Here is a 13,136-nt window from a genome sequence, read left to right as displayed (position 1 = left end):
ATGCCGTGTGGACTCGGAGGAAACAAGACCACCAAGCGGAAACTGGTGCTATTGTATGTACAGCACCTCCTGCACTTGTCTGGAAACACACACAGGCGCCGTATGGCATGAGCGGCATGAGCTATCGGAAAGTGTCAGAAGGAATGGGGCGGATAGATGGCTGACGAAATATGATAGAGGAGATGGTGCTTGCGGGAAGACGAGTTTATTGAACGTGTTTACAAGAGGGTATAGTTCCCTCTGAAATACATCATCCCGGGGCATTGTAGCTAATCAGTGGTGCATACAGGTACTTCCCTACAGTCTATGAACCAACCGTCTTCGAAAATTATGTTCACGGCAAGTCATCAATTGCGCCTGGGTAGTGTCTTTTCCCCGAGTACTGCGAATGGCGGAAGAGGAAGTTCAACTGCTAACAAGTCCGGTACCAGACATCTTTGTCGATAGCGTTCACATCGAGCTCTCACTCTGGGACACAGCCGGACAAGAAGAATTCGATCGATTACGCTCCCTCTCCTACGACGACACTCACGCCATCATGCTTTGCTTTTCCGTCGACTCAAAAGACTCGCTCGAAAACGTCGAATCGAAATGGACCGCCGAGATAGCGGATAACTGCCAGGGTGTCAAAATCGTACTTGTAGCACTAAAATGCGATCTGCGCGAACAAGATAACGAAGACGAAGACAGTGCCGAAACCACGAACGGCGCGCAGCAGGAGAAGAAACCGACGATCAGTTACAACCAGGGATTGGAGGTTGCGCGGAGAATTGGTGCCTTGAGGTATCTGGAATGCTCGGCGATGCGAAATCGGGGTGTCAATGAGGCGTTTACGGAAGCTGCGAGGGTTGCACTCAGTGTGAAGCTGGCTGGGGAAAAGGGCAATTCCAAGTGCTCCGTTATGTGAAGCTCTAGACAGCGTGTAAGATGGTGTGATATATTCGAATTTGGCGTTGGTGGTTGAATGAGCGATCATTTTGCTGGGTGTGCAATTGCACAAGTACATACATACTTTTGGCGTGGTGATGATACAAGGAGCGGCCGTGGGAATTAACAGCAAGTGAGGCTTGATACTAGTTGTCTTCGACCGAGCGAGTTTTCTACCTGTCCCTACGACCCTATTCCGCAATCTTCGCCACGATATCTTCAAGACAGGACTTTTCGGATCATACCCTCCCTCGATGGTCCCGGCGTTCTACACGAGAGGAATATATTCTCAATACGGGTGTTTACCATTTTATCTTTACGACCTTTCCACGGTTCATCTGTGCACATAGTTTCCGCTAGGGATCACACGATGTGAGTCGAGGAGTTTTGGATATCTACGGATAGTTGCTTGCTTTGACGGAACAGGTTTATTCATAATAAGGGAAAATAAGATGTTCAAAATCCCCTGATCCGAGGCCAGCCTCACACCTTCCATGTGAAATCCTGATTTGGGGAGTAGGCTTGCTTATACTTGGAAGACTGCCGAAGGGCGGAGGTTGGGGCTTTTGACAAGTGCCAGCGAGCATGCTCTTTTCTTTGGTTCCTTTCCAACAGCAGAGCAGCAGGGGGTAGTTGCAAGCCATAACCTCTAGAACAAGCATCCCAGCCGTAGTCCAAGCTTCCGAGACAACCACTCCGTCATACGGGCCATGATTTTCGCGGGGTAGTGCGGGGACCCCATTAGTATGTATGGATGCTATATATATTTTACTTGGAGTTAGGACCTACTACCTCTAGCACACTCCTCCGAGGGCATTAACCTTATACATAGATAGGATGGGATAGGATAGGTAGATAGAAGTCCGTGTTATATCTATACCTCCACAAGCTCTACCTCCTCTACCTACCGTTTTCTTAAAAGCAAGTAGCGCTACCGTGCAACTTGCCCGCTAATACGGTCGACTCTCTAGTGCGGGATGTCCTGGATAATGTAGAACAAGCTATGTGCTTGCTAGACCAGTTAAGGTGGGATTTAGCTATTCAGCGAAACGAAATAGTGGTGTTAAGCAGGATGTTTTCGGATTTGCTTGGTTCGGCGATGAGCGAGCGGTTAAGGAAGGGACAGACGAGGTCACAGGCAAGCGAACGGCAATTAAGAATAATCAGGCGTGTGCCTCTTCATATTATATTGTATGGACACGCGTACGCATACGGGTCTTTGTTATATGCATACCCGAATAACGCCACCATAAAGCTACGAATCTATTAACGAGACCTCTGGTATAACCCCCATCCCGAAACCTCGCCTTGAGAGTTCGAGGCCGTGAGACCCCCAACATCTACGGCCGCAAGTACTGTAAACACCCAACCCCTAAGTAATATGTTGTTGACAAGCCAACAGGGACCCTCTGACGAGAGCTCGGATAGCTTGTGCCATGGGCTTCCCATTGATACCTGTGTCTTGAGACTCTGCAACTCCCATGACCTGGTGAAGAGGCTTCTTGCCCTGCGTCGGTCGGGAGATGGAAAGTTTGTTTAAGATATCGTCCCCTCCAACTGCCAAAGCGGCGAGAGCATCGTAAGCCACGAGCTTGTTGAAATACTTGATGACTTCGTCGCCAACAGGAAGGCGCTCGCCTGCTGGATGCGGCGTCTCGTAGTAGCTGCTCTTGTACTTCAAGTACCACTGCTGGTCCATGAATGGTCTGAAGCGCTTTCTCGGATCTGGTGAACATGAAGATTTGTAGAAGGCAACATCCATGAGGACTTGAGCTTTGTGGAGATATTTGCCAATTGGGTGTCCAGTATTTTCCAGATCTATCAGAAGTTGCTCTGAGATATCCGTGGCGAACGCTGCGACCTTTGTGAATGATACTGAAGGTATGGCGCGCTTAGCCATGTAATGATGGAACTCCCGCGCTGCGACCATGTCGAAATTGTTGTTGGCGGCATTCTCGGCGGCAACTAGGTCCTCGCCAACTCCGTTTGTTTCGACGTGATATCCTCCCTGTAATATGATCTTTTCGGTAGTCGCCGCGAAGAGATCTGGGTGTGATTTTGAGAAGTTGTTAATGTCTCTTAGGCCTGAGATCAATAGGAAGGTGAGTTTCTTCCCGGTTCTGTTCGCGTCCTGACATAACTTCGCGAGGAGGCTGAATCCATCTTCTAGGTGGGTTTTCTCTGGTGCCATGAATGGACACAAGTTGAATTCGTAGTCGGAAATCACACGAGGCCCCTTTCCAGCAGCAATAACTTCAGCATCGGTACCGACGCCTACCGGGATATTTGAAAGCCCCATGGCATTGAGTGCCCCCTTTGTAGCAAGAGCCCGAGTTCTTGCCGGCTTCAGATTTGCCACAACTCCTTTTAGTACGATCAAACCGAGACGATGAAGGTCTTTCAACAGGACCAGTGCGACTAGGTCATCGACATCCTTATTCATATCCGTAACAACGACAACTTGAGGAGGGCGTACACCAGAAGCCTTCCTCTGGTTACCCACTTCGAGTAAATTCTGGTAGACCAAATCCTCCACATTTCGAAGACCTTTGGGAATTCGAGGGTCGTTTGATTTGGATTGACTTTCTTCTTCACCGCCTTGCATCGTGGATGACCCTTTCATACTGGGGCCGGCCATAATAATAGATATATGGTTATCTTGAGGGGGCTGTGCAAAATAGGCTTGCTGCAAGGCTGTTTGCGCGACTGAGAATGTTTGGGTGGATGTCTTGTGGTGTTGGATGTTGGATGGAAGTTTCCTCCGTGGTATCCCCGGAGAAATATAGAGATATAAAATACAGGAAGTCAATTACAAGGCGACTCATTGTTCTGACTTGGGTTGAGTGTTGAGTTATTCACAGTAGAACAGTAGTAATGACGATGAATTGGAGGAGTTGTTGCCCGAAACAAAGGTTCGAGTCTGTGATTTGGAGCGCCAAACAAGCAGACAACAAAGAATCAAAGAGAGGCCGTGTGGATCTGGCCATGGAACCATTGCCTACATTGTCCATTTCACCACGATGCCGATGAGTCGATGCTGATGTGATGCGCAACTGCTGAAGAGGGAGAAATCTTGAAGTGGGGTTGTTGTGGCTGAAGATTAGGCAGGTACGTGTGGCTAATGCGTTTTAGGCCAGGTTGGGAACGTGGGGAATAATATACTAGATTTGGCAATATATAGGTATTTATTAGACCTACACATGTAGGGAAGTCGAGTTATTCGATGGATGGACTTTTTAAAGGAGATATACTTGTAGCTGATTTCCTAATTTATATGTCTTTGGGTTTAAAGCAATTCAACTATGTTCAATCTTCGTCCTTTTGAAAACCCTGCCTTCCACGACCAATTCGGTCTGCCAATGAAACATCTCCAGCCTTCCGGTTGAGACCATTGATGAAATCTCCCTTGTCACCGTACTTTGATGACTTTGCTCGAGCTTTATCTTCTGCCTCACGATCAGCCCTCTCTTGCTCTGCTAAGGCTGCAAGGCGCTTCTCGCGATCCACATCTAGTTTCGAAGCATCTTGCTGCATGGCTGCTAACTTCTTCTGACGTTCCGCCTCTTTATCTTCTGAAGCTTCGGTCTGTACGCCTTCCTGGTTCCTTCGATCGTCTCGTTTTTCATAGCCGCCGTTTCGTTGTCCATTGAACCTGTTTGCCCCATTCCGTCTGTCAGCACCTTTGTAGTCTCGATCATCTCGACTCGTAGGGTAAGACTTTCGTCGATCAGGCGATAATCGTCGTCGGTCTGGTGAGGGAGATCTAGAATCGCCCGAAGATGTATTTCTGCGCCTCCTTCGATCATAATCACGGTCTCTATCTGACCTGCCTCGTCTACGATCCTCAGGTGATGCCGATCTTGGTCGTCGACTCTTATCGTAGCCGTCCTTTCTTCCAATAGGGGAGGGAGACCTAGAATACGAAGGTGATCTCCGTCGTCGATGTTCTGATCTGCTGCTCCTGTGGCTCCTATCATCATCATCTCGCCGTCTCCGCTTGTGCCTTCTCTCGTCATCTGAATCGTCGCGATGTCTGTGGTGATGTCTTCGATGTTTCTTTTCCCTCTTCGGCTTGCTCTCTTCTGTAGCGCCCACCCCCCCTGCAAGGGCGAGGAGTTGTTTCCTCTTGATCGGATCATTCATCATAGCCTCGTATGCCGCTTGCTCTTGTCTCTTAATAGCCAACATCGGGTCTTCCCGGACCTTTGACGCAGTGTCCCTGACAGTATTGGCATTCTGCAAAGCCATAAAGCTGTCCTCGGAAGCTTGCTTCTCCAACTTTTTGTGCTCTGTACCCTTGATCAAGCCATCAATCCGTCGCTTTCCCAGAAGATAACCCTCCATCTCCTCCGTCGTTCCAGTTTGGCCACTCGAGGGTCCTTGATACATCCAATCCACGCGATCAACACGCTTGCGACTCCCCGCAGCCTCGAGCTTGTTCTGAATCTCTTCCTTCGCGCGCTCCTCCTTGAGCTCTTTGATACGCTGTTCGGTTCGTTTTCGTTCGTCGAGTGCCTTCTTCTCTTCCTCCCATACCCTCCTCTGATTGCTCATGAGTACGGGATGCCATGACTTCTTCAAGTTGAGGTCGCCACCCATTTTGAAGATGTTTAGTTCGGTGGAGCGTGGAGGGGTATATTTCTACGTTGCGAGTCTCAAGGGAGACTATCAAGTTCTGGCGCTGACGATGTGTACAAGGAGTTTTGTTGAATGTGACGACGAGCCTGCTATAATTTCTTACAACAGCAGAAAGTCGGGGGCGGGGCGGGGCGGGATTACCATGACGCTAAGATCAAGCGGAAGAATTCCACCAATAGATTAGCTCCATAGATTAGAATGTCCAAGGCTGTGTTTGCCTAGAGCTCTCCACAACTTCAACCTCAATTGCAAAATATCATCCCCCATTTTCTGCTTTTGAGCCAGGAAACTCTGCTACGAAGGGCAAGCTGGTATATCTTCCACACATCGAGACAAATTCACAAAACCTGCCGCCAGCATGTCTGACGACGAGGATTTTATGCAGGATTCGGATCAGGATGGGTACGTTGAGCTGCAACGAACTTTCAATTTTGAGACAGAGCTGACTGACTGGCCAGATATGACTTCGAGTACGAGGAAGACGATGACGAGGAAACCGGAGATGTCGACATTGAGAACAAATATTACAATGCCAAGCAGATGAAGGCATCAGACCCGGACGCCGCCATCGAAGAGTTTCTTGGAGTCCCAACTCTGGAATCAGAAAAAGGTGACTGGGGATTTAAAGGCCTGAAGCAGGCGATCAAGCTGGAGTTCAAGCTTGGAAAATACGACAAGGTAAGTTGATATCGCCATTACCGCCGAACTCACGCTGATCATCAGGCCGTTGAACATTATAGCGAACTCCTTACCTATGTCAAGAGTGCTGTCACGCGGAACTATTCCGAAAAGTCTATCAATAATATCCTGGATTTCATAGAGAAGGGCTCTGAGGATGAGAAAGCTGGCCATTGCATGGAAGAGTTCTATTCACAAACCCTGCAGTCTTTCCAAAGTACCAACAACGAGCGCTTGTGGCTGAAGACTAACATTAAGCTTGCTAAGCTGTTTCTTGACCGGAAAGAGTATGGACCGGTTACGAAGAAGATCCGAGAATTACACAAGGCATGTGAAAGGGAAGATGGTACAGATGACCCGAGCAAAGGTACCTACTCGTTAGAGATCTATGCTCTGGAGATCCAAATGTACGCCGAGACGAAGAATAATAAGCAGCTTAAGCGACTGTATGAGCGTGCTCTCAAGGTCCGGTCAGCTGTACCACATCCAAAGATTATGGGCATCATTCGCGAATGCGGTGGCAAGATGCACATGAGCGAGGAGAACTGGAAGGACGCGCAGAGCGATTTCTTCGAATCTTTCCGCAACTACGACGAAGCTGGTTCACTGCAACGTATTCAAGTTCTCAAGTATCTTGTTCTGACTACCATGTTGATGAAGTCTGACATAAATCCCTTCGAGTCTCAGGAGACGAAGCCGTACAAAAATGACTCGCGAATTGCGGCAATGACTGAACTTGTCGATGCTTACCAACGAGATGATATCCATCAGTACGAGTCAGTATTGAAGAACAACAGGGACTTGATGTCGGATCCCTTCATCGCCGAGAACATCGACGAGGTCACTCGAAACATGCGGACTAAGGCAGTGCTAAAGTTAATCGCACCGTACACAAGATTCAACCTTGCATTCATCGGAAAAGCCCTAAAAATCCCAGTCTCAGAGGTCCAAGATATCCTAGGCTTCTTGATCGTGGACAAGAAAGTCAAGGGCAAGATCAATCAGCAAGACGGGACCGTCGAGATCGAGGATAATAGCGATGCGGATCGCCTCCGAGCTATGCAGCAATGGACCTCAGCAATTGGATCTCTGTACCAGACCGTATTCGCCGACGGCGAAGGATTTAAGACGACCGATAACTTGTCGGGAGCAGGCGACGATAGCACCGGCAACAACATGATGATGAACTTAGGAGCCATGCCCCATGGCGGCGGTAGTAGGGGCGACAGTAGATCGTGGGGCGGGCACAAAAACAACAAGTCCAAGGGCAAGAAAGGTTCATCGTTCTTTTAGGCGACTACCGTACAGTACAATGAGGATTCAGATGGTCACACGCAGCGAATATATGATGAATGATTGATTGATTGATGAGGGCGGACATTACTGATGCGGATATCGCATAGGTGCATGATAATGCATCGGCGAAGGAGATAATTACCATTGGAGCTGGCAGTATTGCTGCAGCCTGTAAATGAGCGCTCGAGCAGAACAGAACGGATCGCGAGCGGTTTGGGCATTAGCATGGCGTTAAGTGGAATGAAAGAATTTGAGAATGAACAAGCCTGATTCGTGTACAACAAGGGGCTAAGTGTCAGGTGTGAGTGAGTACTTCGTACAGTGGTTGACATAGCATCACGTTCGTTGGCCGTGATGTACTACATCCAATGTGCTTGATGGATGAGAGGACGGTACAGTAGACTCGCCAGGGCCACTGGCTGCAAGGAAGCCTGCAGAGTGAAAGAAAATATGTGCTGTTCGGTAGAGCAACATCCCGTCTCGCGTAAAGTAAGATTACCTAGATGCCCACGGCCCAAGGCATCTGGAGGTTAGTACGAAGTACATTGAACGGTTACAAAATCATCACCCCCTTTTGGCAGGTTACCCAAAGACCTAGAGGCAGCGCGATGGGGTCGTGCAAAATGTCGGCGAAGGGCCCCTCCCCCCAGACCGCGGTACGTACCTCCCTACCTATAGTACAAACGGGAACCAACACTGCAAGCCCCACAACACCAAGCTCTCCCCCGGCCCCGGCCACAGCCCTCGCATGCACAGCTAGCCCTTGCAAGCGCAGCTCTTTTCACGGGCTTTGATTTGGCGTAGGACTGCCAGCACGTAGCCAGGCTTCCCGGGCCGGAAGGGAGGGTTCGGGGTGTAACATGTCTCGGCCAGTAATCTGGGGAATGGGGACAGGGGGTAGGAGGGGTGCGGTGGGAGGGGTTATTGGGGCCATAGAGACGACCGTTCTCATGGTCTTTGATGAACTGTTTTTTTATGACATCTGAGATAAATCACGCATTATGAAATTATGGGATGAGCATATCGAGCTGCCTGTGGGCCACCGAATTACACAGTGCAGCACACAACCCCGACCACGGCAGTAATGAGGGGAACTTCCCAGCACAGGCTGCAGCCATCCGTTGCTTTAACACAGAGAGGAAGAGAGGAACTTGGGTACGTAATCAGAAGCATGGAGCTGTCCATCGATCGCCATCTGGCGTGGTAGAGATGATAGATCTTGAAGTCTGGGGGTTTGAAGGGGGCCAACACAGCATCTTGCTCCAGCATGAAGCAATCCTTCTGGGAACGCATGGGCCCAAAACGTGCTCCATATCCATGCAGTCTGGAGCCAAAGTGCCCGGTTTAGGGGCTAGAGATGGTGGAGATGGTTGCCGGTGTGATACATCACGACGCCATGCAGCCATTGGGAATATCGTCGAAGAAATCTTGGGGAAACAAACGCCAGAAGCGCGCGCGTCAGCCCCCGAGGACTCTTATTGGTGAAGTTTGGCTGGGCTGAGGGTGATGAACGGTGCGGCGGCATAGGATAAGACAGAATGGGGCAGGATAGGCCAGATACTGTAGCTTGGAATTCTGAGTGGGTTGGTTTTGGTCTGGTGTGTCTATACTCACTCCTACTGCGGTTGTATATGCCCGAAAATTTGAGTGAGGTAGGAGCTTGGAGCAGAGACAGACTCTAGACTACCTTACTGTCCTGGCATGGCATAACACATAGTTACATTTGATTTGATAGCTTGGCATCTGGTGGGAGAAGAGTCTTTGTGAACTGCGTGAGCTGTACAAGTACTCGTAATTCGTACCTAGGTATATTTGCGAAGTCTCGATCGCGGTCTCCTCCGGGTCTCTTTAGATCCTCTTCAAGTTTGCCTGTGACGATCAACCTCATCTCGCCCTCAAGTTCGAGTTCGAGTTCGCATTCAGAAGCAAGGTTAGAGTCGTCCGATCCTGTGCTTCGCTACCCCCTACATTTCTATGCAGCGGGGAGACACCGGATCTAGAACTCCCTAGCTACTTTCCCCTCAACCCCCCTCGGACGATCTATTTGCAATATTTGCTTTTCTCCAAGTACCGACGGCTGTACCTCTCGAGATCTACTTACCTTCCGTTTCTTGATATTGAAATTGAGATTCGTACTTCTCCTACATCATCACTATTTTGCCAGCCTTTCACATCCTTTCCCTCACTCTCCACGGGCACGGGTCACTACAGCCAGCTAAGCCGCTCAAACACCATGATATAGCTAGTGAAGTCAAAAGTCGAAAAGTCTTCTCAAAAGCCAGCCCACGGCCAGCCAGGAAGAAAGCGGAAGGCTCGAGTAGAGTTGCTTCTTGTACAGTATAGTATACGGGAGGACGCAGCAGCGGGGTGGGGCCTCATCGCCTTAGCCATAAGCTTAACCATACAACAACATTCGCAGTGACGGCGACAACGGGAGCTAAACGGCTAAAGCAGGGAGACGAGGAGCACAGACAAAGGCGGAAGACAGGCCATATTCCGGAGTCTCTGCTGCTTCTGCTTCTGCTGCTATTGCTGCTATTGCCGCTGGTACTGGTCCTTGCATTGCTAATATACCGTACAGCTCCTTTGCCTTTCTGGCTGAATATTGCCGGCGCACCAAGGGGGCGTATAGCAATCATCCACGGAGCCCCAGTACCAGAAGCCAAAGCACCAATAACCAAGTCCAGTGGGTAGAGAGCTTGTACCAGTACAGTAGGCCCAGGAGGGATTGAGGTACTTGTAAGAAAGAAGGCTACTCGTACCGTACACCTAACCTAGGACAAACGGACACAACACTGAATCCAGGCAGGACAGGACCAGCCTATGAAAGTGACGACCTGGAGGCAATAGTGTTATCCTGTCTTTGAATCCTGGAATCCTGTTCGCCGGCCGGCTTTTTTGCTTTTTCTGGCGTTGCACAGGAGCAGGAACAGGAATAGACGGCGTACTGGACTGCTACCACACACTGTACAGTACCGAAGCCAAGCGAAAAAAGTTCAGGGAAGGAACAGGAACACCAAACTTACCTGACGGACTTTTCTCTATACATACAAATCCACTGAACAGCAGCTTCTGCGTCCATCGCAGAGCAGCGATAAAAGAGAAAGGCATGTTCCAGCCACAGCCAACTCCATATTCACCCTTCTCAACCACTCCCTATGGAATTGGCATGGGAGTTGGTGTTGGAGCAGCCTCGCCCGCTTCCGCTTTCCCACGGTTCCAGCCTTCCGACTTGCGACTTACTGGTACTGGTACTGGCACTTGCACTGGCGCTGATAGTGGAGGCCCAACCGTGTTCCGCAATCCTATCTTCAGTCCCGCCGCACCCAACTCCCGCGGGCTAACCTTCGCCAACAACAATACTCTGTCGCGATCCTACAAGATGGAGGGAGCGGGGTTGCACGACCTGGAGGCCCAGGAGGCAATGGCTAGGGATTTTCAACCGGCTTTGGAGGTAGGCCACGTCTCTAGATCTATACATTACCTTATACAACCAAGTATTTGGTGTGTATCGCGACTGAACTGACGTGTTGCAGGGTCCGTTAGTGGGAGAAAAGAAGAGCAGCCACGCCATAACAGAAGAGTATGCCAAGGCAGACCCTGTCTACGTTGCGAAAACAGCTGCAAGTATATCTTCGCATTTCAATTGAGCTTCTACTAACGGTTCCTTTCCTCAGGCATTGCCGCAGAATTACTCCCATTATCGACCTATACTTGGGGATGGCAATTGCGGATGGCGGGGTAGGTCTTACCCCACGGCATCGTCGATGGGCCCTTGCACAACATGCTGGGCCTGCAGATGCTGCCTTGATAATATATTGCTGACTCTCTGTAGCTGTTGGCTTTTCCTACTTCGAGACTCTACTGCGGTTACAAAACAAGACGCAATTGGAAAGCGAGGTGGCTCGTATGACATCGCTGAACAACTACCTCAGCACAGTTGGAGGATTCGAGGCATGGCTGTTTGAGGACATGGTGGAGGAGACAACCAATCTGTTGAAAGATATGGCAAATCTGATACAAACATCTCCTCAGGGCGCGGCCGACTTGCTGTTTCAACGGTTCAACAATCCCGAAATATCAAATGCTATTGTGTACCATTTCCGATTGCTCGCGAGTTCATGGTTGAAAGGCAGTCCTGCTGATCAATATCAAGGCTTCATACCAGATAATCTCGGAGTTGATGGGTACAGAAAGAATTGGTTGGAGCCAGTGGATCAGGAGATTGACCATCTCGGCATGTCGCTTCTCATCGATGTCTTACTGAAGCCTATAGGTTTTGCTGTTGAGATCGTATATCTGGACAGGAGCGAAGGGTCGCAAGTGAACAGTCACATTATGCAAGAAGATTCCAACGGTTTACCAACAATTCCCGGAGGCCCAATGATCCATCTGCTCTACAGACCTTCTCATTACGATATTCTCTACAAAGATGCTGCCCCAATGCAACTACAAGCAGTAAACGAGGTTGTACGAAATCCAACTGTCAATCGAGCAGCGAACTTCACGCATCAACATTCCATCCAGAGCACCCCAATGGGCCAATTCTCTCATTTTGATATGGATACTTTTCTTAGTATACCCGGCATGAGCATGCCAGCATCATCCCATCACGGTTTTCACTCACAATATCAACCGCCAATTGAACAGACATATGCTCCGTCTCCTATCTCCTCAATGTCACCAATCTCTCCTGGTGCCTCCACAGTTACGACTCCAACGAGTGCTGTTCTACCAGCATCCTTCCCAACACAAGCACCTGCAGTTTTGACTCTAACATCGCCCACCCTCACAGGTCCAAATCAGTCATTCCCTGCGAATACTGCATTGCCCATACACTCTCATCTGCCGCCGCCACCCCCGCCGCGCCGACCAACACTCAACACGCATCCATCCATCTCTTCTGATCTCTCATCACCCAGCTCAGCAGGTAGTTCATTCCGACCAAGCAAGTATGAGTGGGAAGCTGCTGCTGATTGGGCACAAGAAGGGCCTGTACAGTTCCAGACAAGCACATTCAAGAATTCACACTACAATACAGCGCATTACAATAACCCAAATTTTCAACCGGAAGAATGGAGTCCAGAGGCTGAAGAGCAGCAGATGTCAACGAGGAAGAGGTCGACCTGATGATACATGCCTACTTTATTCAACAAAAATGGGCTGACAAAAGGTACCGGAGAGGCTGCATCACGATACGACACCAAGAACTTATACGCATGGATAATGGGAAGAAGAGACGTCAATATGATGCGCTAGCATATGACTGCGGTACACGGCAATGAAGACACGACAACGAGCCTTGCTGCTTCGAGATATACAGAAGGGGCAACACCACACCATACCATTTCAAAACAGAAACGCGACACGACCTTACGATACATAGCGAGCGAGCCCTTACTTTTTTTCTTGTTCATTCTGGCAGAACGAAAAAGGCGTTAAACCTGAACTTCCACTTTTACATACCTTTATGTTAACTTCGTGCGTGTGCATGCATTTCCCTCTTCTTCCTTTTGTTTTTACCTGGCGTTTTGATTGATTTAATATTGTGCCGAATGCAAAATATCGATATGCATTCTTTGTTGGCTGCTTGCGCA

The 13,136-nt window shown here is 49.4% G+C and overlaps 4 protein-coding genes across 4 annotated transcripts; 3 read left to right on the top strand and 1 right to left on the bottom strand.

Moving 5' to 3' along the window:
* Positions 1–907, top strand: RHO3 (GTP-binding protein RHO3; the record flags this gene model as incomplete). The annotated part of the gene is given in 3 exon segments (XM_031146591.1): positions 1–53; positions 64–228; positions 421–907. 3 exon segments carry the CDS (start codon positions 1–3, stop codon positions 905–907), a joined length of 705 nt encoding a protein of 234 aa, XP_031009136.1.
* Positions 908–4,233: 3,326 nt separating this feature from the next.
* On the bottom strand, positions 4,234–5,526 carry CWC25 (Pre-mRNA-splicing factor; the record flags this gene model as incomplete). Its single annotated transcript, XM_031146590.1, has 1 exon — positions 4,234–5,526. The coding sequence occupies one exon, from the start codon at positions 5,524–5,526 to the stop codon at positions 4,234–4,236; it is 1,293 nt and encodes a 430-aa protein (XP_031009135.1).
* A 397-nt stretch (positions 5,527–5,923) lies between these two features.
* Positions 5,924–7,536, top strand: csnB (COP9 signalosome complex subunit; the record flags this gene model as incomplete). Its single annotated transcript, XM_031146589.1, has 3 exons — positions 5,924–5,967; positions 6,024–6,243; positions 6,289–7,536. The coding sequence occupies 3 exons, from the start codon at positions 5,924–5,926 to the stop codon at positions 7,534–7,536; spliced, it is 1,512 nt and encodes a 503-aa protein (XP_031009080.1).
* A 2,977-nt stretch (positions 7,537–10,513) lies between these two features.
* OTUB1 (Ubiquitin thioesterase) lies at positions 10,514–12,669 on the top strand (the record flags this gene model as incomplete). The annotated part of the gene is made up of 4 exons (XM_031146588.1): positions 10,514–10,993; positions 11,076–11,166; positions 11,191–11,280; positions 11,375–12,669. Coding segments are annotated over 4 exons (1,956 nt in total), but the record flags the coding sequence as incomplete, so codon positions are not given.
* Between the last annotated feature and the right edge of the window lie 467 nt (positions 12,670–13,136).

Source organism: Lachnellula hyalina, assembly GCF_007821495.1.
Source record: "Lachnellula hyalina strain CBS 185.66 chromosome Unknown contig00008, whole genome shotgun sequence".
Classification (NCBI taxonomy): Eukaryota; Fungi; Ascomycota; class Leotiomycetes; order Helotiales; family Lachnaceae; genus Lachnellula; species Lachnellula hyalina.
Note: the sequence above shows the minus strand (reverse complement) of the source record. Positions and strands in the feature narration are given on the sequence as shown.